The 23,973-nt window shown below is 38.7% G+C and overlaps 2 protein-coding genes across 3 annotated transcripts in view; both read right to left on the reverse strand.

Annotated features, from left to right (window-relative positions):
• Nucleotides 1–7,412, reverse strand: part of dpysl2a (dihydropyrimidinase like 2a) — a 40,068-nt gene extending 32,656 nt beyond the window's left edge. For both annotated transcript variants that reach the window (XM_017469001.3, XM_017469002.3), the window contains exon 1: nt 4,083–7,412. In XM_017469001.3, the coding sequence (XP_017324490.1) occupies nt 4,083–4,124 (42 nt within the window). In that variant the 5' untranslated portion in view covers nt 4,125–7,412. The remainder of the gene's footprint in view (nt 1–4,082) is intronic.
• Nucleotides 7,413–9,244: 1,832 nt separating this feature from the next.
• bnip3la (BCL2 interacting protein 3 like a) lies at nt 9,245–23,707 on the reverse strand. Its single transcript, XM_017468565.3, has 6 exons — nt 23,560–23,707; nt 18,706–18,970; nt 17,568–17,649; nt 15,796–15,902; nt 13,488–13,643; nt 9,245–11,693 (listed from the first exon to the last, which is right to left on the reverse strand). The coding sequence occupies exons 1-6, from the start codon at nt 23,612–23,614 to the stop codon at nt 11,645–11,647; spliced, it is 714 nt and encodes a 237-aa protein (XP_017324054.1). The 5' UTR covers nt 23,615–23,707; the 3' UTR covers nt 9,245–11,644.
• Between the last annotated feature and the right edge of the window lie 266 nt (nt 23,708–23,973).

Consider the following 23,973-nt stretch of genomic DNA (forward strand, 5'->3'; position numbering starts at 1 on the left):
AAAGATTCCTAAGGTTTGTAAACTTCTATCAAAAGGTCCATCAGGGGCTTTAGTTCCATCGCAACTCCCCTAATGTCCCTACTGAAGAAGGGACCCAAGCATTTGGAGTGGTACACAGCAGGAGATGAGGCCTTCAAGAAGCTCAAGATCACATTCACCACTGCTCCCATCTTTAAACACCCAGTCCCATCCATGTCATTTATTCCGGAAGTGGACACCGTGGAGTCTGGGGTAAGAGTGGTACTCTCCCTAAGGTCTAGAGAAAAACTTAAACTTCATCTAAAGGCTCGCTACTCTAAGAAGCTTTCACCAGCAGAAGTGAACTACGATATAGAAAATCAAAAATTGCTGGCAGTGAAACTTGCCCTAGAAGAGTGGTGTCACTGTCTGGAGGGAACGGCACTTCCATTCACGATTGTCACTGACCTCAGGAACCTTAAGTACCTGAGAACTACCAAGCATCTAAACCCTCACCAATCCAGGTGGGCTCCGTTCTTTACCTGCTTTAACTTCACACTCTGTATAGATAAGTCTCCAAGAACACCAAAGCCGACTCTCTGTCCCACCTTTATCCCACTGAAAACAACGATCAGACTCCAGAACCCATACTGCCCTTCTCCTGCTTTGTGAGAGCTATAACTTGGGACATTGACAGAAAGATTGCACGCACACCAGCACCAGTCCCCTCCACATGCACGCCTAGAGTTTCCCTCCTAGCAGGGAAACTCTAGCCACATCTCAGCGACCATGGTCCCACACTGCCATAGATTTCATCACAGAATTACCTGAGTCTGATGATAATACAGTGATTATGGCTATGACAGCAGATTCTTCAAATCCCTATGCCTTGGCACTCTGACTGGCCTGCCCACCTCTTTCAAAACTGCTGAACTAGTCTTACCTAGTCTTATGTTTTGCTACTTTGGAATCCCTCAGGACACTGTAAGTGATCAAGGCACTCAGTTCAGGGTCGAGGGTCTGGGCTAGTTTCATGGAGAAGCTGGGAGTCTTGGTAAGCCTCATGTATGACTACCATCCACAGGCCAAAGGACAAGTGGAATAAGCAAATCAGGAAATTGCATGTGTCCTGAGGACTTTCTGCTCTAAAAACCAAGAGGACTGGACTCACCCACAATGAGTGGTTTAAGCAGAGCAAGTGTGAGAGAATGCACACAGGAGCCTAGAACAGGTGGCTCAAAGAAACAAGGATTTGCTGACCGACAAACCCCACAGTTTCAGCCTGGTGACCCCGTATGGTCTACCAAAAGACGGCAGAAACACTCAAGGATTCAAGAATGCCACGCCAGAGTCAACTAGCACCCTCCTTCCACGCATCACGTCTCAATCCTGTCACTCCTGGACCACTAGCGGCTGATGTTCCCCTCACCACACCACCTATACCACTTGACAACGAAAGACAACCAGATTACCTGGTCAAGAATATCCTGAATTTGTGTGTGCAAAGATGGGAATTTGTGGTCCCTCATCAAGTGGGAGGGCTACGGTTCTGAGTAACAATTTTGGATTCCAGCACACAATGTTCTCGACCCCTTGATCTGCCAAGAATTCCAAGCCAAGCACCAAGAATGATCAGGCCCTCACCCCACAGGTAGACCAAGAAAGAGTTCAGCGGCTAAGCAACATCAGCGCCAGAATTCACCTCACCAGAAACTCAACTTTCCAGAATACAGCGCAGCCTGCAACCATGGCTGCTCACTCCACTGGCATGTTCACTCTCTCCTTAGTACTAATAATGCATACCTGTTTCCAATAACCCTCAAAGCCTAAATGGACTTTGAAACCAGTCTCATTGCAAAGTTATGCTCAGTGTACATTTACCTGAACTTACCAAGCCTTTTGATTCCATGAATTATATTCTGGTTTCTTGCACTCAGATTTTGTCTTTAAACTATTGTTTACTGATTGTCTGACTTCTTGCCTGTTCCTGTTCACAATTTTGCCTCATGTTTTAGATTTCTTACTTGTGCTCCCACTGTTTATCACAGCGTCTACATTGCATGTGTGGAGCAACACAGCCTCGTTACATATAGATTACTCCAGTTACAATAAACGACAGAATTTACACTGCAAGCATGCAAATACAGCACACGATGACAAACTTGAATTAAACTAAACCTTTTGAGCAATACCACCTGTTTCCCCAAACCCCTGCACACAGTGGAGCATTTTGGATATAAACATAAGTTTGTGCTTGTAAATCACTGTCATGCTTCCATGCTACATAAGCTCCACTTTGCAAAGTTTGCAGGTTACAATCTAATTTGCAGCGTTTAATATAAAAGGACTTGGTCTGCACACCTTTTCCGCTGTCACTTGACAACTACACCTCTGTCTGATGGTGACTGAGGTCATGTCAGGCATGAAAGGTTATGTTGACAAACAGTAAACTGAAGAAATTCATTTTCATTAACCTTGGGTTAATGCTAAAGCTAGCAGCGTCACATTACGTGCATTCGCAATTGACTAGGAAATGGCTTATATTTCCGGTTAGAAAAAAACGCTAGTGTTCCATTTGAGATGATACTACCCGTCTAAAATTCATGCACTAGATGGTAGAGTACATGGTGCATAGTGTAAGTGTATCATTCATCATTTGGGAGACAACTTTGGTCTGAACTCTCAGATGAGTGTTTTCAGAACTGAAGTAACAGATTAAATGTGCCCTGATCAACTAATCGATAATGAGATTCCTTGACATAATCGATTATTATCAATTTTAATTGATTATTTGTTGCAGCTCTATCAACAGTATGTGATTTGTGCCACAGGTAATCGGTAAACAAAATTAATATCAAGTAATTGATGTTTCAGACTTAAAATGGCCAACTCTATCACTGCTGGATAGAGTTGTGTGTTGCCATGCCACGCACAAACTGACTTCCTGTAGTAAATGTAGCAATGGCTTTAATCTTACAATCTATTGCATGAAGTGGAATTTTATGTGGCAAACACAGACAAGGGGAATGATAAAAACAGTGAAATGTACTAGTGCCATCAACATCAGCACTCTTGGAACACACTTGTCCAATTAAATTAGTGGCCAGGAACTTACTGTTGTATAATGGTATGTATAATCTATTAGGTTTAGTGCAAATAATCAGGATTAAACTTTCATCATATCACACAGCACTTCATATTGTAATGCAGTGAGTTACACTATCACTGGCAGGACACTGTGAACTCTAGGACTTACATCTTGCCTTCAGTCACTGGATGCCCAGCTAAGCGTCTGCCATCATTCACCAAAAAGCCTAGAATTCCTTCGATTCCCTCCTTTACCACTCCCTCTCCCTTCGTTTTCAGACCTGATGATCATTTTAAAAACACAGTCTTTAACTAACATATTTCTACTAACTTGCAACAAAAGAAGATGCAGCCTAGGCCATTGACCTACTTTCCGAAACAGGATTTTCATTCAGTTTTCTCTATTTAGCAGATATCAAAAGCAGCACAGGCGTAGGTAGGGAAGCCATTGTGCAGGAGAGCAGCTGAGATGCCTGGATACATGAAGAAAAGTGGATGCTTCAAGCACCTGTTTTCCAGGGCCTTTGTTTTCCAAGATTTTCCAAGGCAATTACATTTTACAATACAAGATAATGACTCAATCTTTTCTTTAACATTAGGTTGTACAGCCTATGAGAGCATCATTGATGAAATTCCTGAAGGCAGCGTATCAAATGAGATTTTAGGTAGCCATGATGTATACACCAATGGTTTTTATTTTTACGTAGGTTGTAGTCTAAATAAGAATTAAACCGTTTTACAGTATGATTAAAGAACATAGTCTTTATCTGACAGTAAGACTAAACCATAGACATTAGACATAACTGGGCCAAAGTGAAACCAAGGGAGGGGGCAGTGTGTCACTATAAGTCAGTCTACTTTCACGTTTTGTTTTGTTTTTTTTATAATAACGGGTGATTTTTAGGTCCAGGTTTGGTTACTGCGCTGCCATTTCTATAAATCACCTGCAGCGGGCGAGATTTACTACAGATTTTTTTACGTCCTAGGGATAGAGGATTTTAAAGAGTTAGGTCGAAATTGAATCCATAGATACTCACAGTGATGCGAGGGATGTTCTTTTTGCCCTGGTATCCAGACATATCGACGGAGATTGCGGACTGTGTATTGTTCGCCGCTTCTCAACCGCTAGATGGATGCTCAAGTCGACGCCCTGCGATTGGACGACACCCGCCGTCTGGTGGCTAACAAAAATTTTAAAATGCGCTGAAAATGTTAAGACAGCTGTGATTCACAGGTGGCGGAACTGGTAAGAGAGAAATATCCGCTTCGTTTTAAATGACAGCTTTTTCCCCGATGTTCCGGCGTTGCGCCAAGACACTTCTGGCTATCGCCGATAAGGGGAGATTTGCGCTGCGAATGCCACTGCGCATGCGCACCACCCCGCCCTGTTGTCCCACTTAATGGAGAACAAATGCTGAAACGCGACTGAATAATAAAAGATAATAGATAAGACCGAATAGATTATACTACCACAGTAATACCATGAGTAATTTCCCTAAGGGTATTTAGAACCATAGATAGAAGCGTATATTTAGAAGTATCTGCGCGCGCACACACACGTTTTCCTTACTATCTTTGTGAGGACCATCCACTGACACAATTATTAATGCAACTAATTAATGCTATGCCTACACATAAAGCTAACCCTTGCGGTAACCTCCTTAACCAAAATAAAGTATTTTGTCTCGTTTAAAAATCAAGGAAGTTAAAATAATAACAAACTGTTTTTCTTGTGGGGGACCAGCCAAATGTCCCCACAAGCTCAAAACTATCCTGTATTCCTATCGATGTGGGGACATTTTGGTACTAACCAAGATATAAAAACACAAACACACACACACACACACGAATTAAAAAAAAAAAAATCACCAGCTATCATCCAATCAGAGGTCTGAAAGACAACACCCTCCACCTACTGGGCTACAGTGGTTGCTATGGGTTACATGGCATGCTGTAAGTAACTTCTACATCAGGCTTGCATAAATCAGCACAACACACAAAACGCGGAGTTTAATGGAAACATGGAATAAAATCGAATTGTTCTAATACACTTGAATTCTTGAACAAAATATGAACAGGATATTACAACAATGTAAACAAAGCATATTGCTCAGTGTAACTGTTTTTATATGGAAGCAAATGAAACAGTCCTGTTGTGTATTTTATGCTGGAGTACATGAACACAGTGGAACTATATATGTTTAGGAACTTTTGACCGTGGCTGGAGCTACAGGTATCCTACCCTCTAAAGCCGGGGATACCTCCTCTTACTCCTTTCTACCTACGTGAATGCACTTTTCTACTATATTACAAACATTATTTGTGTAGTTGTGACAGTCATCATGAAGATGGCTGTGACTCAAGTAGGTTTGGACAGTGCAATGCAACACATAACAGGGAATGTAGTCAGCACCTGTGATGACAGGGCTTTTACCTGAATTTACTGGCACCTTTCAGAAGGGATTCATGCTAAGCTCTTAGACACCTGGGCTCTGTGGCACATTATCTGGTTAACAGGATGAATTACAAGCAGGTCGGTTTTTGTGCCATGTTGCTGATGCTCTCACCACAGAAAACAGTATGCTCAGGTATGTGCTGTCCCAGTACTGAATGCAGACACACTGATGGCTCCCTGGTTGCTAGCACTGAAGGAGTCCCACCAATCTGGTGATGCTAACCCCGCTGTAAGGGAGTTGTTTAACACCTCACTTCAGATAGTGGGGCATCTGGGTCATGATTGGTACAGTACTCACCAGCGAACCTTGCTTTTGTCACTCTTTGGACATGCTGCCAAACAAACCTCTAGATAGGAGGGTGCAGGTTTAACACGGTAGACCTCACAATTCAAAGTGAGTTGTATTCAACTTCTTTTTCAAAAAATGTGGAATTTTCTGAGAGTTGAAAAAGTTCCTGAAGACCATACCTTATCATATATTACATGTGACAGATTTAGTTTAAGCCATTCAGCCACAGAATTGGTTTATGTTTGTGTACATGCACAGTGCTTATTTTCATGTAGCCATTGCCAACAACTCAATTCTTAAATCCAAGGGCAGGCATTCCTGTTCAAATTCCTTTCTTTGGCCTCTCCCTAGCACCACAAGTGTTTCCAAGATGTAAACAGGTGGCCTTGTCTCCTCTGATGGCCACTGGCATCAGGATACTGCCATATTTGGATGACTGGCTCCTATCTGTCCCCACTAAGGACTCTTTCAGAGTGAAATACAGAGAAAAGCTCTCCTCACCAAAGCAGGTCACATAGTTTATTGGCATGAATCCAGATTGGGGGTCCCCACTGTATCCCCTAATTTGGTCACCTGCCAATTCCCACCCACCAGCCAGCTCTCGACCTATCATATGACAGTTACCAACCAGGGAGGGTGAATGCTAGCACATAATTCCTTTGAGATTTGTGAAGCCAACCACCAAATGTTTTCAAACTAAGCTGCTGTCACAGAGTAACTCACCTGGAGGAAAGCACAATCCACCCTTTTCTGCATGCATGAGCTCACAGATGCCCGCAATTGGCTAGTAACAATATGATTGACAGTATGCCATCCCTCCCACCCAGAGAACACTAAGTTTTTGGCATGATTAGGATTCAAACTCGCACCTCCTGACAATAAGGAAATGTTTTTCCATCAGTATTCCCCCTAGGCTTGCTAGAACTGTAGGTGTTCCAGAAGTGGGTTATCAGCCTGCAACTGGATCCCAAATGCCCCAGACTGAAATGTGAGTGGTGTCCAACCAGAGAGGGATAATCATTTCCCATACAGTAGTGCCACAGGGGTACTGGGGGTGCGTGGCCCTCTTATGTAAAGTCAAAACAAATCAACTAGCTGAAGTTGAGGGACATCCATCTGGCCCTGATGTTCTTGCCTCTTTCAGATGTTACCTCATGCTAGTCCATAATGATGGTCAGGTGATTATGATGGTCAGGTACTGTATATGAACCATCAGGCATCACAAGGTCATAGCTCTCTCCATCTTGCACAGTATCTCCTCATCAGTATCTAGTAATCATTTCATCTAAAATCAGATGACTGTGGGTGCAACTTTGTGAATCACTTCATCAGCTTATCGAACTGCAGGCCTCAAGGAGTGTTTTTTTTTTTTTTTTTTTTTTTTTGCTGTGCACAGTACATGTTCTTCAGTTTTATTTGGACTGGGTAGCAGCCATAAGACATGGGACCCTTGTCTAAGCTGAGAATGGCCTGCTCATTGGTAAAATTAATCACCTTAACCTATAGATACCCCTACTGTGACCTGCCACTTTACAAGACTCATTCTCTTGGCCTTATTTAGAAGTCTGTGCTGCTACTACCAGAGCATAGCCTCACACTTTATCCAGATTCAACAAAATAATTAATGGCCACCATAGTAGTGTAAGCATGCTGATAATCTACCTTGGCTTGCACTCATTTCCCTGCATAGGCAATGTTTAAAACATATTTGAATCTTTATGGAGTTTCATTGCTGGAGTATTTATTTGCACAAGCAGACAGTTTCATTAGGTCCTCCATGGTACATTTCAACATTTTCGTCCCATAAATAAAATTGAATAGTTTTTCCTACTATAGCAGTGCTGTCATTTATGGTCGTCTTCTTAGAAATGTGAACATGCAAGCAGATACCATAATTTACAAAAAAATGTTATGTTGGGTTGTACAGTTATCATACTGTAAATATTTAAAATTTCACAGAATATCTCTGTCGCCAAACCACATATGCTGAGTCATTTAGAAGTTATTATATCTTTAATGCAAACAAAACATGAGAGCAAGACTAAATCGATGTAAAGCATCATTCTTGGTATGTGTTCAAATGATGGGATTAAAATGCTTTAGCTAAAGCAAGTTGCAAGCATCTGGGGATGTTTTCACAGAAAAAGAAAGTCAAGAAACAAACATTACAACCTCAAAAGTAAAAATAATAATAATAATAATTGTGACCTCTGCACAATTTAGCATAGAACTAAGCAAACAGAACTAAGCTTTCTAATATCAGCCTAGCATTTGTATGTGCAAATGTTCTCTAATAATTAATACAATTAAGCACTTCTGTAAGATGCTCTGGATAAGGGCTACTGCCAAATGCCATAAATCTAAATGTAATACATTATGTAAAATAATACATTTTGCTATAAAACAATATAAATGATTCTCAGCTTATGAACAAATTTCCATTAAGGCAAGCTGATGAAACGAGACATAGGTGCTGGCAGTAAAGGAAAAGAGTAAATATTACTCAATCCATGAATTTAATAATGGTTCATCTGGAACTTGGTAGAAAACCAGACACACAAACAATATAGGAAGTCAGAATTCTAATCAAAACATTTCACATCCTATATTGTTTCTTTGTCTATTCTGTAATAAAATGGTGTGTAATCGCATAAATTGCATTTAAACACTGATCTTGCCTGAGCTCTTAAAAAAATCACTGATGCACAATAATGTTTGTAATCTCATGATTGGTAGATTTCCAGTTAGAGTGAAAATTTGTACATAGGACTTTCTTTGCCATGCCACATACTTCTTACCTTTTCCATGCATAAGGACAAATGAGAGCAACACTATACTTCAGAACTCATGCTTGCCTGTTTGCACCAAAAGCACCATCCAATGTCACAGTCCACCACCAAAGTCATGCATTCATACTTAATGGTAAATAATCACATATTCTACACACACCACACACATTCATGCATGCATTTGTACAGTTTCTAACTGGATATTTTGCACTCATCACTATAAACCTTTCTGGATTCGATTTCCCATTAATTAAACATGCAATGAAATGTTGGGGAATGTGACAGGATTTAAGATGGGATGGCCTTTCAATTGCCTTTCTGATATTTATTCTGGTATTTATACTGAAGTAAATTCTATATAGTGAACTAAATTCTGCTCCTGAAATTTGATTCATAAGCTTACAATAGTTGAACCATTTAGCAATTTAGTAATATGTGCTTGCTTGTTTGTTTGAGCAAAAGTGAATACTATACAGTTAACAGTTAAAAGTGTCTGAATTGCTTGAGTAGAAATGTTTTTACATTGTATCATAATACAGCTTAGAAAAAGCAATAATCTTAACATTTGCTGAGCCCATCCTACAAAAAAATACAACATTCATATAAATAGTGTGAATAATAATAATAATAATAATAATAATAATAATAATAATAATCTAGAGAATGTTAGGGTGTATTTGGGATTTTTAATGTCAGTTTTCTTGACTTCCAATATTTGAACGTTAAACAAACTAAATGTTTCTGCTTAATCACTTCCAACACTCAAGTGCAAAACAGCCACAAGATGCCAGCCATGAGGGCCCTGCCCTACACAATATATTTCAATCATTCTCCCATGATCAAAGCAAAAAAAACAAAAACAAGAACAAGCAAACAAAAAATGAAAAAACAAACAAAAACCCAAAAGAGTGCAAGTAAAATGCACATTATGGAAAATCAATCCTTTACAGACAGGGTGGGCTTAGTTTATCTTGCTGTAACATGCTACTTTTTCATTCACAGTTCTTTGTCCCACTCATGGAATAACTCATCTTTCAAAGCAAATGTTAAATAAAATAAAAAGTATTCATACATTATGGGAAATAACAGGTTCACAATAAACCTTTACGCATTATATAAAAGCAGACGGCTACATGGTGTACTCCCTGCTAAGCGGGAAATGTCTTGGGTAAGAGTTCATCTGTGTAAATGTACCCAAAACAAATAAGTAACAATATTCTTCAAAGTACTCCCTCTCAAAACTCTCAAATGGCCAAATTTTATGTCATGAGTGTCAATACAGTTTTAAGCATCTTCTCAATGAACATTGGTTAGTTTAAAGTTTTAAGAACCACAAAGCAGATAATTCCACTGACACTATGATATTTAAAGGAGGAAACATATCATAGACTGTACCTTTGAACACTGAAATAAGAGAAACGGGAAAAAAGCTGTTCCTACTTCACATTATTACATGACAGATGACAACAGAATGTTTCACACTGCACAAATCTAAATTACATGATTATAGTTACAATAAAATGTCTTGCATGGCATTTTGTAATGCCAAATGGAGTGTGCAACAGAACAGCACTGATAAGAGACTTTAGATAGAGCTACATCTACTTTTAGATCTAGATTTACTACAGAATGAGTCAGTGTTGGGTTGTACAGATGTAAACATCACAGTGGAGACCCTATGGCACTCAGAAGCATTGTATGTTGTTTCTGTAAGCCTGGTCCAGGACAGAAATGATATGCATCATGGCAAATGAGTGTGCATGTAGTAATCACTGCAGTGTAACCCTCTCTTCAAATTAGGAATCATGCACATGTTCCACTGAGTGCTACCAAAATCAATCAGACCTTACCTGAGACCTCTATTTATATCTGGAACATAAAGCCAATCATATCCACTGCATATTTTTGTGAGGTCTGGAAGGATGACTCCTTTTTACATAATGGAAAGCCATATACAATAAGAAAAAATATTTTTTCCCCCAGCGTATATTCCCATATCCTTGGGGTATCTCCTTATTTATCTATGTATTCCAAAACCATCTATCAAAAGCAGATTAAAAAAAAAATAAAAAAGGGTTTTAGATTGGAAAATCAGGGAGTGTTCCCTACCAAACAAGGGTCACATCCTGATAACCAGCTAAAAAAGAAAAAGGCTATGTAAGGCAGATAGCTTTCTATGAAACCAAAATGTTCAAGTATGTGCTATTAACAGTCTATTTAAAACCTTTCTGCCATATTTCAATCTTTAAGGTGCCTTAGAGGTGCCGTGGGAAATTACAAGGGTAACAGAAAATGCAAGTGTCTTTTCATCTTTCCTTCAAGAAACAGCACTGTTAGGATGATCAAATAAAAAAAAATATTTAAGACCACAATACTAGAACTGGAATAATAAAAAATGCTGGATGTGGACTTTCTTCAAAGGTTAATTGGGTTCATAAAACAGATTCTCTGTATCTAAATGTGTTTAACTAGAAAACAAAAGGGAGCAGAAAATTAAATATTCTACTTCTAAATGCACATCAGCCATTTACCATTTCATTTTGTTTATTTATATATATATATATATATATATATATATATATATATATATATATATATATATATATATATATATATAGCTAAACATAACAACACTATTGCACCTGTATCACAGATACCGAACATAGTAAGAAGTGATAGCTTGGAAATGTGCAGCTGGCTGTAGTAATTGTACGAGTCTGGAGCATCACAAATGTAACTTCTTTTTGCCTTACATTTCAGTATATAAGGGAAAAAGCTTTTTTTTTTTTTTTTTAAACTATTAAGAACTTAAAATATGAAAGGGAGATGAAACACCTAAAACCAATCCGTTCAACACAGTGTTAGAGGGCAAGCAAAATATTAACTCATGATGAATGCAGTAAAATTACTGCCCAACATTTTCTGGTAATAGGTCATGATTTCAGCATGACAGCTAACATGGGAAAAATGAGTAGGACAGAGAAAGTCTAACATACAATCAAAGTTAGAGATATTTGGACACAACTGCGTCTTATGGAGATTTCAGGCACTGGTATTTGTTTGGGTTTAAAATGAGCTGGTGGAGGGTGTGCTCAGCCTCTTCCCAATATAGACCCTAGGGGGGGAACAGATCGCCATTAATTATGTAAAACATATGATTAGATCATAATACTGAAGAGCATCAAATACAGTATCTCATAAAAGTGAGTACACCCCTCACAGTTTTGTAAATATTTGATTATATCTTTTCATGTGACAAGACTGAAGAAATGACACTTTGCTACAATGTAAAGTAGTGAGTGTACAGCTTGTGTAACAGTGTAAATTTGCTGTCCCCTCAAAATAACTCAACACACAGCCATTAATGTATAAACCGCTGGCAACAAAAGTGAGTACACCCCTCAGTGAAAATGTGCAAATTGAGCCCAATTAGCCATTTTCCCTCCCCGGTGTCATGTGACTTGTTAGTGTTACAAGGTCTCAGGTGTGAATGGGGAGCAGGTGTGTTAAATTTGGTGTCATCGCTCTCACACTCCCTCATACTGGTCACTGGAAGTTCAACATGGCACCTCATGGCAAAGAACTCTCTGAGGATCTGAAAAAAATAATTGTTGCTCTACATAAAGATGGCCTAGGCTATAAGAAGATTGCCAAGATCCTGACACTGAGCTGCAGCACAGTGGCCAAGACCATACAGCGGTTTAACAGGACAGGTTCCACTCAGAACAGGCCTCACCATGGTCGACCAAAGAAGTTGAGTGCACATGCTCAGCGTCATATCCAGAGGTTGTCTTTGAGAAATAGACGTATGAGTGCTGCCAGCATTGCTGCAGAGGTTGAAGGGGTGGGGGGGGTCAGCCTGTCAGTGCTCAGACCATACGCCGCACACTGCATCAAATTGGTCTGCATGGCTGTTGTCCCAGAAGGAAGCCTCTTCTAAAGATGATGCACAAGAAAGCCCTCCAACAGTTTGCTGAAGACAAGCAGACTAAGGACATGGATTACATGTCCTGTGGTCTGATGAGACCAAGATAAACTTATTTGGTTCAGATAGTGTCAAGCGTGTGTGGTGGCAACCAGGTGAGGAGTACAAAGACAAGTGTGTCTTGCCTACAGTCAAGCATGGTGGTGGGAGTGTCATGGTCTGGGGCTGCATGAGTGTTGCCGGCACTGGGGAGCTACAGTTCTTCGAGGAAACCATGAATGCCAACATGTACTGTGACATACTGAAGCAGAGCATGATCCCCTTCCTTCCGAGACTGGGCCGCAGGGCAGTATTCCAGCATGATATCGACCCCAAACACACCTCCAAGATGACCACTGCCTTGCTAAAGAAGCTGAGGGTGAAGGTGATGGACTAAACCCTATTGAGCATCTGTGGGGCATCCTCAAACGGAAGGTGGAGGAGCACAAGGTCTCTAACATCCACCAGCTCCGTGATGTCATCATGGAGGAGTGGAAGAGGACTCCAGTGGCAACCTGTGAACCTCTGGTGAACTCCATGCCCAAGAGGGTTAAGGCAGTGCTGGAAAATAATGGTGGCCACACAAAATATTGACACTTTGTGCCCAATTTGGACATTTTCACTTAGGGGTGTACTCACTTTTGTTGCCAGCGGTTTAGACATTAATGGCTGTGTGTTGAGTTACTTTGAGGGGACAGCAAATTTACACTGTTACACAAGCTGTACACTCACTACTTTACATTGTAGCAAAGTGTCATTTCTTCAGTGTTGTCACATGAAAAGTTATAATCAAATGTTTACAAAAATGTGAGGGATGTACTCACTTTTGTGAGATACTGTATATAAATGTGCTTATCTCATAGGTCTCAGTAATTCGTCACTGCTTTCTTACAAGTGAGTTCGACATAATAGGCAGCTTTCTAACATGCCATTAGATAGACTTACCCCAATCCCAGGGCGAGGATGTGAGAAAGCAGAAGAGAGGGAATGAACACTTTGAGAAATTCAGCTGAGAACACTCCACCTTTCTTCATAGCACCTGTCTTCCTCATACTCAGAGAAACTGGACCTGAACGTTTTGGATGCCGAAACTGGAACTCCCTGAGCAAAGCAGGTCATTTAGTGCTTTTTTTTTTGTTTTACATTGCAACAGAGAACCTTTACTTTACAGTAAAGGTTTAGTGTGCATTGGATGTTTGGTTGCTTATCCCACATGTGTACATCAAACATGCATAAAAAGCACAGCTGTGCTGATGCTAGTATGACAGTATATGCTACTACACTGTAAAAAAAAAATCTAAAATAGTTGGTATACACTATAAATAAATTGCATTTCAGTGAAGAGAAGGAGTGTAAGGATGCTACAGTCATAGCTACAGTCAAGGAGTGTAAGGATGCTACAGTCATCCTCTTGTAAAGTATGTAAAGTAGTAAGCATTCATCGTATAATACAAAATAAATCAAACATAACAGTAGGTTATCTGGCTATTAAACTATAAGACATTCCTTTTACAAACACTGAGAAATAAATACAGTCAGGTCCATTAGTATTTACAGAGTGACACAATTTTAGTCATTTCGCCTCTGTACAGCACCACAATGACTTAAAATAAAGTGATTAAAGCTTTAAAAAGCTTACATGCGTTTAACAAAATTATTGCATTGACCGTTTAGGAATTACAGCCATTTAACAATTTCCCTCGCAGGATTAATAAAGTCAGTCTATCTGTCTGTCTGTCTATCTATCTATAGCCATTTTTACATAGTCCATCCATTTTGACAAGCTCAAACATAATTGGACAAAATAACAATTATAAATCTAAGGATTATTTTAATACTTAGATGCAAATCCATTGTAGTCAATGACTGAGTGAAGTCTGGAAACCATGGACATCATCAAATGCTGAATTTTCTCCCTTGAGATGCTTTGCCAGGCCTCAACAGCAGCTACCTTCAGTTGCTACTTGTTGGTCTTTCTGCCTTCAGTTTTGTCTTCAGTAACTGAAAAGCATGCTCAATTGGATTGAGGTCAAGTGACTAACACTGACATTAAAGAACATTCCATTTATTTGCCTTAAGAAGTTCTTGGGTTGCTTTCACAGTATGTTTTGGGTCATTAGCCATCTGTACTGTGAAGCGCTGTCCTACCAGTTTTGCAGTATTTGAATGAATTTGAGCAGAAAGTATAACTCTATGCACTTCACAATTCATCCTGATAGGTCTATCAGCAGTCACATCATCAATAAACACCACTGACCCAGTTCCATTGGCAGCAATACAGGCCCATAACATTACACTTCCTCCACCAAGTTTGACAGATGATGTGGTATGCTTTGGATCATAAGCCCTTCATTTCATTCTCTATACTCTTCTCTTCCCATCATTCTCATAAAAATTAATATTGGTTTTATCTGTCTAAAGAATCTTGTTCCAGAACCTGGCAGGCTTTTTGTATGTGTTTTCTAGCTAAGTGTAATCTGGCCTTTCTGGTCTTGAGTGTTATCAGTGGTTTGCATCTTGAGGTAAACCCTCTGTATTTACATTCATGCAGGCGTCTCTTGATTGTAGACTTTGACAATTATATGCCTACCTCCTCTACAGTGTTCTTGGCTAAATGTTGTGAAGGGGTTTTTCTTCACCAAGGAAAGAATTCTGTGATCATCCACTTTAGCTGTCTTCTGTAGTCTTCCAGGCCTTTTGGTGTTGCTGAACTCACCAGTGCATTCCTTCTTTTTAATAATGTACCAAATTGTAGATTTGGCCTCTCCTGATGTTTCTGCTCTCTTTCTGAGAGGTCCGTTTTGTTTATTTCAGTCTAATGCTGGCCTTCTTCACCTGCATCGACACCTGTTTGGACTGCATCTTCAAAGTTTGCATTAACAGATACCAAATGAAAATTGAACACTTGGAATCAACTCCAGACCTTTTATCTCTTTAATCTGTCGTGAAATGATGAGGAAACAAACATTGCCATGAAACTGCATATCAGTCAATTGTGAAATTACTTCTAAGCCTGTGAAAATGGAGGGATTATGTAAAATGGCTGCAATTCCTTTTAGTTAAACCCTGAACTAAAGCTGAATTAAAGCTGAACGTCTACACTTCAATATCATCTTGATTGCTTCATTTCAAATACAATGTGGTGGTGTACAGAGGCAACTAAAATTATATCACTGTCCAAATACTTATGGACTAGACGGATCGGGTCCAAGTACAAGATATTCCTGCTAAATGGTTTAAACTGTCCACTCACTTGGGAGGAATATTTTCAGGTCGACTGGACCAGTCTGCAACCCAGCTTTCCCCTTTAACCATGAGTATGTCGTCCTCTTTGTCCTTCTCCAGACTGTCATCCTCTGACTGCAAGGGCACAGGAAGAAAAAAAATTGTTGTAATAAAATTGTACACAATCTCAAATTAAAATAGTAAATAGTATGGTCTGGAATTAATCCCACTTCATATACTAAAGTCACTGGCAGCATATGCAGTGGATATAAAAAGTCTACACACCCCTGTTAAAAAGGCAGATTTCTGTGATGTTAGAAAAATAAATAAATAAATAAAAATAAAAAATAATGTATGCCCGCCCTCTATGTGACATTAGAACATATTAAAATTGAGTGTAAAACAATCAGAAATATTTCAGGGAAAAAATGTGAAAAATAAAAAAGTTACAATAACCTTGCTGCATAACTGTTCACACCTTTTTATAATTGGGGACGTGGCTGTGATCCGAATGAACCAATCACATTCAATCTCATGTTCAAAAGTATTTATCATACAGATGTCATCAATTAAATTATTCTGATTAACCCCAAATAAAGACCAGCTCTTTCTGTAGGATTTTCTTCACAGCTTACAAAGCATACATGGTATCTCACTTGTTGAAAGGTAACGATCAGGAGAGGGGTATAAATGTATTTCTAAAACATTAGATGCAACATGGAACACAGTAAAGACCATCATCAACTAATAGAAAAAAAATGGAGCACCACAGTAACATCACCAAGAACAGGAGGTCCCTCCAAAATGTGTAGAAGAACAAGAGACAAACTTACCAGGGAGGCTACCAAGGACCTACGACAACATTAAAGGAGCTGCAGGAATATCTGTCAAGTACTGATTACTCTCTGCATGTGACGACAATCTCTTGTATTCTTCACATGGCTGGGCTATGGGATAGGGTGGCTAGACCGAAGCCCTTTCTTACAAAAAACAACCAAGCCCAACTAAATCACCCCAAACCATGTGGAAAAATGTCTTATGGTCTGATGAGACCAATTGTTTGGAGCAAAAAAAAGCACACCATGAAAAGAACACCATACCCACGATGAAGCATGGTAGTGGTAGCATCATGCTTTAGGGCTGCTTTTCTTCAGCCAGAATTGGGCCTTTTATCAAGGTGGAGAGAATCATGAATGGATACCAATACCAGCCGATTTCAGTGCAAAACCTTAAGGTGTCTGCTAGTAAGTTAAACAATGACCCAAAGCATACATCCACATCAACAAAAGAATGGCTTAACCACAAGAATCAATGTTTTTGAATGACCTAGCCAGAGTCCAAACCTGAATCCTATTAAAAATCTGCGGGGGACCTGAAGCGGGCTGTGCACAGGAGATGCCCCACAATCTGACAGATCTAGAACGTTTTTTAAGAAAGCATTGGGAAATATTGCCAAGTCAAGATGTGCCACACTGATAGACTCTTACCCAAAAAGACTGAGTGATGTAATAAAATCAAAATGTTCTTCAACAAAGTATTTGTTTAAGGGTGTGCACACATATGCAACTAGGTTATTGTAAAGTTTTGTTTTTTTTCCTATTCTCCCAAAAATGTTTGTGATTGTTTTTCACTTTATTTTTTATTTGTTGTAATTTCACACTGAGGGTGGAAAAATTTCTTACATGATTTATATTGGTTTAATTTTTTTACATAACAAAAACCTGCCATTTTAACAGGGGTGTGTAAACTGTTATATCCACTGCGGAAATATAAATGTTAATTAAAATGTAAATGCCTTACCTGACAATCTTTCTCACTGGGCATTTCCACATCGAAGGTAATCAGGCCTTCATCATGCTCAGGACTGTGGGGTCTTGGAGGACTTTAGGGCAAGCACACCAAACACAATTAGGGCAAAAAAGGACAACGCACACCAAACCAAGGACAATGCAAATATCGTGAATTCAAGGAAATTACCAAAGTGAAACGGAACAATAAGAAAACATTAAGGCCCATGGCTTTCAGGAGTCTATACTAATTAGTTATACTCCATTTACAAATGTCATTATCATCTCAGCCAGGCTGCTTTCAGTGTTCATCAGTGTACTTAACAAGCTAGAATATTGATTCTGTAGTCACTACGAATCATTTCATCCATGGCACCCATAATATACTACGTAAAGATGTCTGTAATACTTGCCACATATTTAGCCGAATGTAAAAGAACGGTCAGTAGCTTAGTCAAAGTATCTTTAGAAATTAGGCACAGAGACAAATGCTAAAAAGTAACCAATTAGTTCTTATGATCTTTAAATAACATCTCAAACTCTTTAAATAGCTTATTTAGTGATTTTTGGTTAATACTACATAGTGCTACTTTAATTACGAGTGAGAAGCAAGAAATTTTCAGTCACAGCAAAAGGGCTGTCCACAGTACTGACATTGAGCTTTATGCTTCCATTAGCAGGATTTCATTTCAAATTTAAATTGAAATGGCCAGACATATAATTTGCCCTGCCAGTATCTTAACTGGAGAAAATTAGTATAGCTGAAAAACATTGCTACTTATCAGTCTGGGTTCCCTCACATGTCTCTCTTATTGATTTGCCCATATCTCCACTTTACAATATATTATGTCTTATGACCACATTTACAGTTACAGTGACTTATAGAAGTGCTTTGTATTATCCATCAAAACATTATCATGCTAGTACAAATACTTCAGGGTCTAAGAATAATATCCATCTGAAATGATGTTAGAGAGGAGTTAGGTATGTACAATGAGTAAGTATAGCAACAAAAATAGTATGTCATGAAAACAGATTTTCTAAACATGAAGCAAAATGGTACCATTATTTAGAGCTTATGCCATGCATCCTTACCTATGCAAAGAGTCACAAAATACTACGGTCACCTGTTTTTTCCTCAGGCCTCTTACCTATTACAGGACGACCCACTGGGGCTGGACTCATGTTGGGCATCCAGCAGGATCTTTTCCATGTCTCCATTATGGATGGAGGAGGATGAAGGGACATGCTCAAGTCCTCCAACCAGGCTCTCCCCTACTTCCTTCACAGCCTGCAGGGATTGTGGAGGCTCAGTCTCACCCTGGTTCCTATTGGCCACAGAGGCAGCCAGGCTTGGGATCAGTTGCTGCCTCCCAGATGCCATGTTCCCATTCAATTCCAACTCCACCCAGGACCCTGGGGAACCAACCAAGCTTTCGATTGTAATGTTACCACTAACATTGAAATTCACAGAATTTTGAATATCTAAGAATATTAAGTCTGTGTGACTGGGACTGTGTTATAATCTTGAAGCCATTTCATTGTTCTACAGGCTTTATAGTTCTGATGTACTTTGAGTGACTCATTAGGACATCATCAGGGAATGCTTACGTTCCTTGGATAAGTCGTAAAATGTATTAAAGTTTTGATCAGAAGTCCAGTCACCTACAGTCACTACCACACAGCATTTAAACATTGCAGTTTTTTGGCCCATATATAAAACAAGATCTTATGTTGTTGTATAAAACTTTGCATGTGTTTTACCATTCATAGGAATTTGTCAATTATGGCCTGACATTTTAAATACTGCATTTATTTTTAAATACTACATGTAAAAACTCTTTGAGAAAATACATTTAGTGGTAATTTGTTTCTAAAAATGGGTGTATATACCATTTCCCAAACTAACTCACAATGGCTCCTACTCACCCAGAAGTTCTATTTCAAATAAATCTTCTTGTAGAAAGTTTTTTGACACTGTTGTCCTTGTGTCATTAATTAATATATGATAAACAGATCACAATTAGAGCTTTAACTTGGTAAACTTCCACTGTCAGTATGGGCCAACACCCACTTCTCAACATCTGGATGTAATTTGTATACAAGACACTGTCCTTCATCTATCTCATCCCTCCATCCCACAAATTCTTTCCTATTTCACCTTCAACAATGCTGTAGCACATTTCTGTGTTTGTCCACAGCCACCGACCAGGTGCCATACCTAACAAAAACCTAGTGAGCCAAACTGTGCTATTCTGCTCTTTTACTGACCTAGGAGTTCCACAATCCACTGTATTCTTACTATGCTATACCCTACAGAGTTTCACTATAATAACATAACATACACTATAATATTGTATTCCAATAACCTTGTTACAAATAATACAACCCACCACCCCGGTTTTGCAGATTAATTGGCACCGTTAACCAACCGCTGGAACAATTTTTTTTTATTTCCCTCTAGGATTATATATACAGTTCCCTCCACTAATATTGACACCCCTGGTAAATATGAGCAAAGAATATTTGACATTTTTTCAGTACACCTGGTAACTAGGAACAGGAAATTGTTCAACCATGACTTCCTGTTTCACAGGGGTATAAATATGAGGTAACACATAGGCCAAATTCCCTTAGTCATTCATAACAATGGGTAAGGCCAAGAAATATTGCTGTGATGTGCGGCAAAAGGTTGTTGAGCTTCAAAAAATGAGAAGTGGCTATAAGAATATAGCAAAAGCATTGAACATACCCATTTCCACCATCAGGGCAATAACTAAGAAGTTCCAGTCAACTGGAAATGTTATGAATCAACCTAGAATTGGACGTGTCTCTATATTGTCTCAACACACTGTGAGGAGGATGGTTCGAGTGGCCAAAAAATCTCCAAGGATCACAGATGGAGAAGTGCAGTAGGTAGTTGCGTCTTGGGGTCAGAAAGTCTCCAAAACTACAATCCAAAGTCACCTACATCACCACAAGTTGTTTGAAAGGGTTTCAAGAAAAAAGCCTCTACTCTCATCCTCATCAACTCGAGCGTCTTCAGTTTGCCAGACACTACTGGAACTTCAATTGGTATCGGGTTATATGGTCAGATGAAACCAAAATTGAGTTTTTCAGCAATAAACACCAGAAGTGATTTTGGCACACACAGAGACGTAGCCATATGGAAAAGTACCTCATGCCCACGGTTAAATATGGTGGTGGATCTTTAATGTTTTGGGGCTGTTTTACTGCTAGAGGATCTGGACATTTTGTTAGGATACATGGCATCATGGACTCTATCAAATATGAACAGATATTACATGAAAACCTGACTGCCTTTGCCAGAAAGCTTAAAATGGGCCATGGTTAGATGGCTCAGGGTGCCAATAATTGTTGAGCACCTATAGTTAACAAAGATATTTGTTTTTGGATAAAACCGTGTTTTGTTTGATATCCATGAGAGCAGAGTATTTTTGTGATTTTTTTTAAACAAAAGCTAAAAAGGTTCAACAATAAAGACAAATTTTCACAGCCTTCTTTGGTCATATTTACCAAGGGTGCCAATATTAGTGGAGGGCACTGTATATATAAACATTACATGATCATCACTGTGAACACTAATGTCCCTGCATAAACCAATTGCAAATAACTCTGCTAATAAATCCAGTTTGTTCTAACAAACTACCAGGTGCCAAAACACAGATTGAGCTGGTCAGAAGGGTAGATGGAAAAAGTTTCTAAAATACAGCTACCAATGCAACATCATAGATGCTTTTAGAGCTGCAACAACTAATTGATAAAATCTATAATAATTGATTATGAAAATCGTTGTCAATGAATCTCATTATCGATGAGTTTGTCTGCGCGGCACGGGGCATGTTTACTCATTACGTTACTTCTGTTCCCGAAAACAAGTTTCAGAGAGTAAATACTGAAGTTGTGTCCCAAATGACGTACTATACATTTACACTATGCACTCTGCACTACTGTCTAGTGTGTGGACTTTAGAAAGGTAATATCATCTCAAATTATATCAATAGCGTTTTTTTTTTTACTAACCAGAAGTATAAACCATTTCCTAATTGACGGCGCATGACGTCATACGCATGCTAGCATTAGCAGATACCCAGAGTCACTGACAATAACTTTCTTCAGTTTACTTTCTGTCAGCGTTACCTTTTATTCCCAACATGACCTCAGTCACCATCAGACGGAGCCGAAATCATCACGTGACTGAGGAAGAAAGTCCTCTAAAGCAAGGGAGCTTTTTATATTAAAAACCGCGAAGATCAAACAGTGCTGCACAAGCACAAAGTTATGTTTATATGCAAAATGCTCCACTGTGTGTAAGGGTCAGGGGAAACTGGTGCGAGTTGCTTAAAGGGCTTAGTTTAATTTCAGTATATTGTTGTGTTTGCACGCTTGTAGTGTAAATTCTGTCATTTATTATAACGGAAGTGATGTGTTAGTGACGAGGCCGCATTGCTGATCACGCACGGTGAAAATGCACTGATACAGAGTGTAGCGCAATTAAGATCTGTAATGTCTAATTAAAACATTATGATCAAAAATAAACACAAGTAATAATATGTCTAAAGGCAGTGAGTAACAGAAATCACAAGGTGCAGTGAAAGTGAGTTTTTATTATTAATCTAGGACTGTAGCTTAATTCTATGATTTTTATGCATCCATAAAAAAATTATGCATAGATACTATAAAAAATTTATACACACACACACACACACACACATATACATATATATATATATATATATATATATATATATATATATATAAAATGTATAATTTATTTGATTAATTTATTTTAGTTTATATTATTTATAAGTAATTATGCATTATTTTTATGCCTGCACAAAAAGCACCGAATAAAACTATAGTCCTAAATTAATAATATATATTCTGGTGTGTGTGTGTGTGCGTGTTGAGTTATTTTCTGTTTTGGACAAACAGTTGTGTAAAGTTTTAGTCTGAACGTTATATTTGTAACACTCAGTTTGTGGATTTTATTTTAAATAGTTGCAGCCCTAGATGCTTTACAGACCAAACTGGATTTCTTTCTTTCTTTTTTTAAACAGTGACCTACCTCTAACAGTATTTAGTTAAATTTTTGTTTTAAAAAAAAATCAATAATAATAATAATAATAATAATAATAATAATAATAATAATAACCTGTTTTTACAGGTCTAACCACTGATAATAACGTAGGTCTATGTGGTGAGTAAAAATTAACAGGAGCGCCTGAAGCCATTTCTGGACTTGTCTTTACACAGAGACTCAAAACAACAGATACAAAATCTAATTCAACATTCATTACCGAGAAAAACAAACTTTCTGTTATGGTACAAAGACACCTCAAACCCGATTATGTGCTAACTCTGTTAACAGTTTATATGTATGCAGTTCTAGCAGAAAGTAAAAACATTATTTGGTATTATTTTATTTCGCATTAGAAAAAGGGTTTGTCAGCGTTTAACATCGGCAGAATCGCTAATCTAACTAAAAATCTACAATATACTGAGGGTGACTAAGAATGGATAGACCATACAACAACAAAAAAATAAACAGAAAGCTCAGTTTTAAAGCTTGAATTTTTACAGTTGCCTAGTCAATTACAATTCCTCGCCCCCGCCTCCATTTTTCTGACCCCCCTTGCCTTGTTTTGTTTCAACCTAGCTCCGCCTTTCACAAGATGCTAATATACTACCTCACACAGGATAGGGCTACAGTCTGTCAATCATCACCCGTTACTGCGCAAAGCCACGTGTTTACTAGTTCACGCGTATTTCTATTGGTTACTCTTAAATGACGCAATACATGTTCCCGCCTCTAACCCGCCCTGCCTGAAAGAGGAGGAAATTCTAGCCTATATGAAACAATAGATGTTGCATAATACTGTTTAAAACCGATGGCAGGTAAGCAAGCAAGAAGCAAAACAGCATTAAAACGTATACAACGTAAACGGCTTCAGCTACAACAGTGTTTACCAAAAAAAGTTTACCGTTCAGGCCTGGCTCTTCATTATTGTTCTGCTGCACAGCGGCTGTGGCAGACATGTTGCCTCTCCTGCACACTATCGGGTCCGTCAACACAGCGGCTCGTGCGCACCCTCGTGAACGCGCAAATGCCGTGCGAGCCCTCGCGGCCCCAGCTGAACTGCAACGTCATCATAGGGTCGCTGCACTGACATTCATCAAAACACTTCAAAGGGCTGGGACTGTCTGCACGATTAGAAAAAAAGTGTGTGTGTGTGTGTGTGTGTGTGTGTGTGTGTGTGTGTGTGTATGTATATATATATATATATATATATATATATATATATATATATATATATATATATATATATATATATATTTTTTTTTTTTTTTTCTCTTGCAGTCTTGCACTACACCAATCATGTAAGACTAGAGTTAAA

This window comes from Ictalurus punctatus, chromosome 5, assembly GCF_001660625.3.
Source record: "Ictalurus punctatus breed USDA103 chromosome 5, Coco_2.0, whole genome shotgun sequence".
Lineage (NCBI taxonomy): Eukaryota > Metazoa > Chordata > Actinopteri > Siluriformes > Ictaluridae > Ictalurus > Ictalurus punctatus.

Excerpts from the sequence above, each read along its gene's own strand:
- bnip3la (XM_017468565.3), bottom strand. The coding sequence starts at position 23,614 with ATGTCTGCCACAGCCGCTGTGCAGCAGAACAATAATGAAGAGCCAGGC. Across the intron at positions 18,971-23,559 it reads TGAAGAGCCAGGCCTGAACG|GGTCCTGGGTGGAGTTGGAA; the intron begins GTAAACTTTTTT and ends TTGGTTCCCCAG. Across the intron at positions 11,694-13,487 it reads ATCCTCGCCCTGGGATTGGG|GGTCTATATTGGGAAGAGGC; the intron begins GTAAGTCTATCT and ends TTCCCCCCCTAG.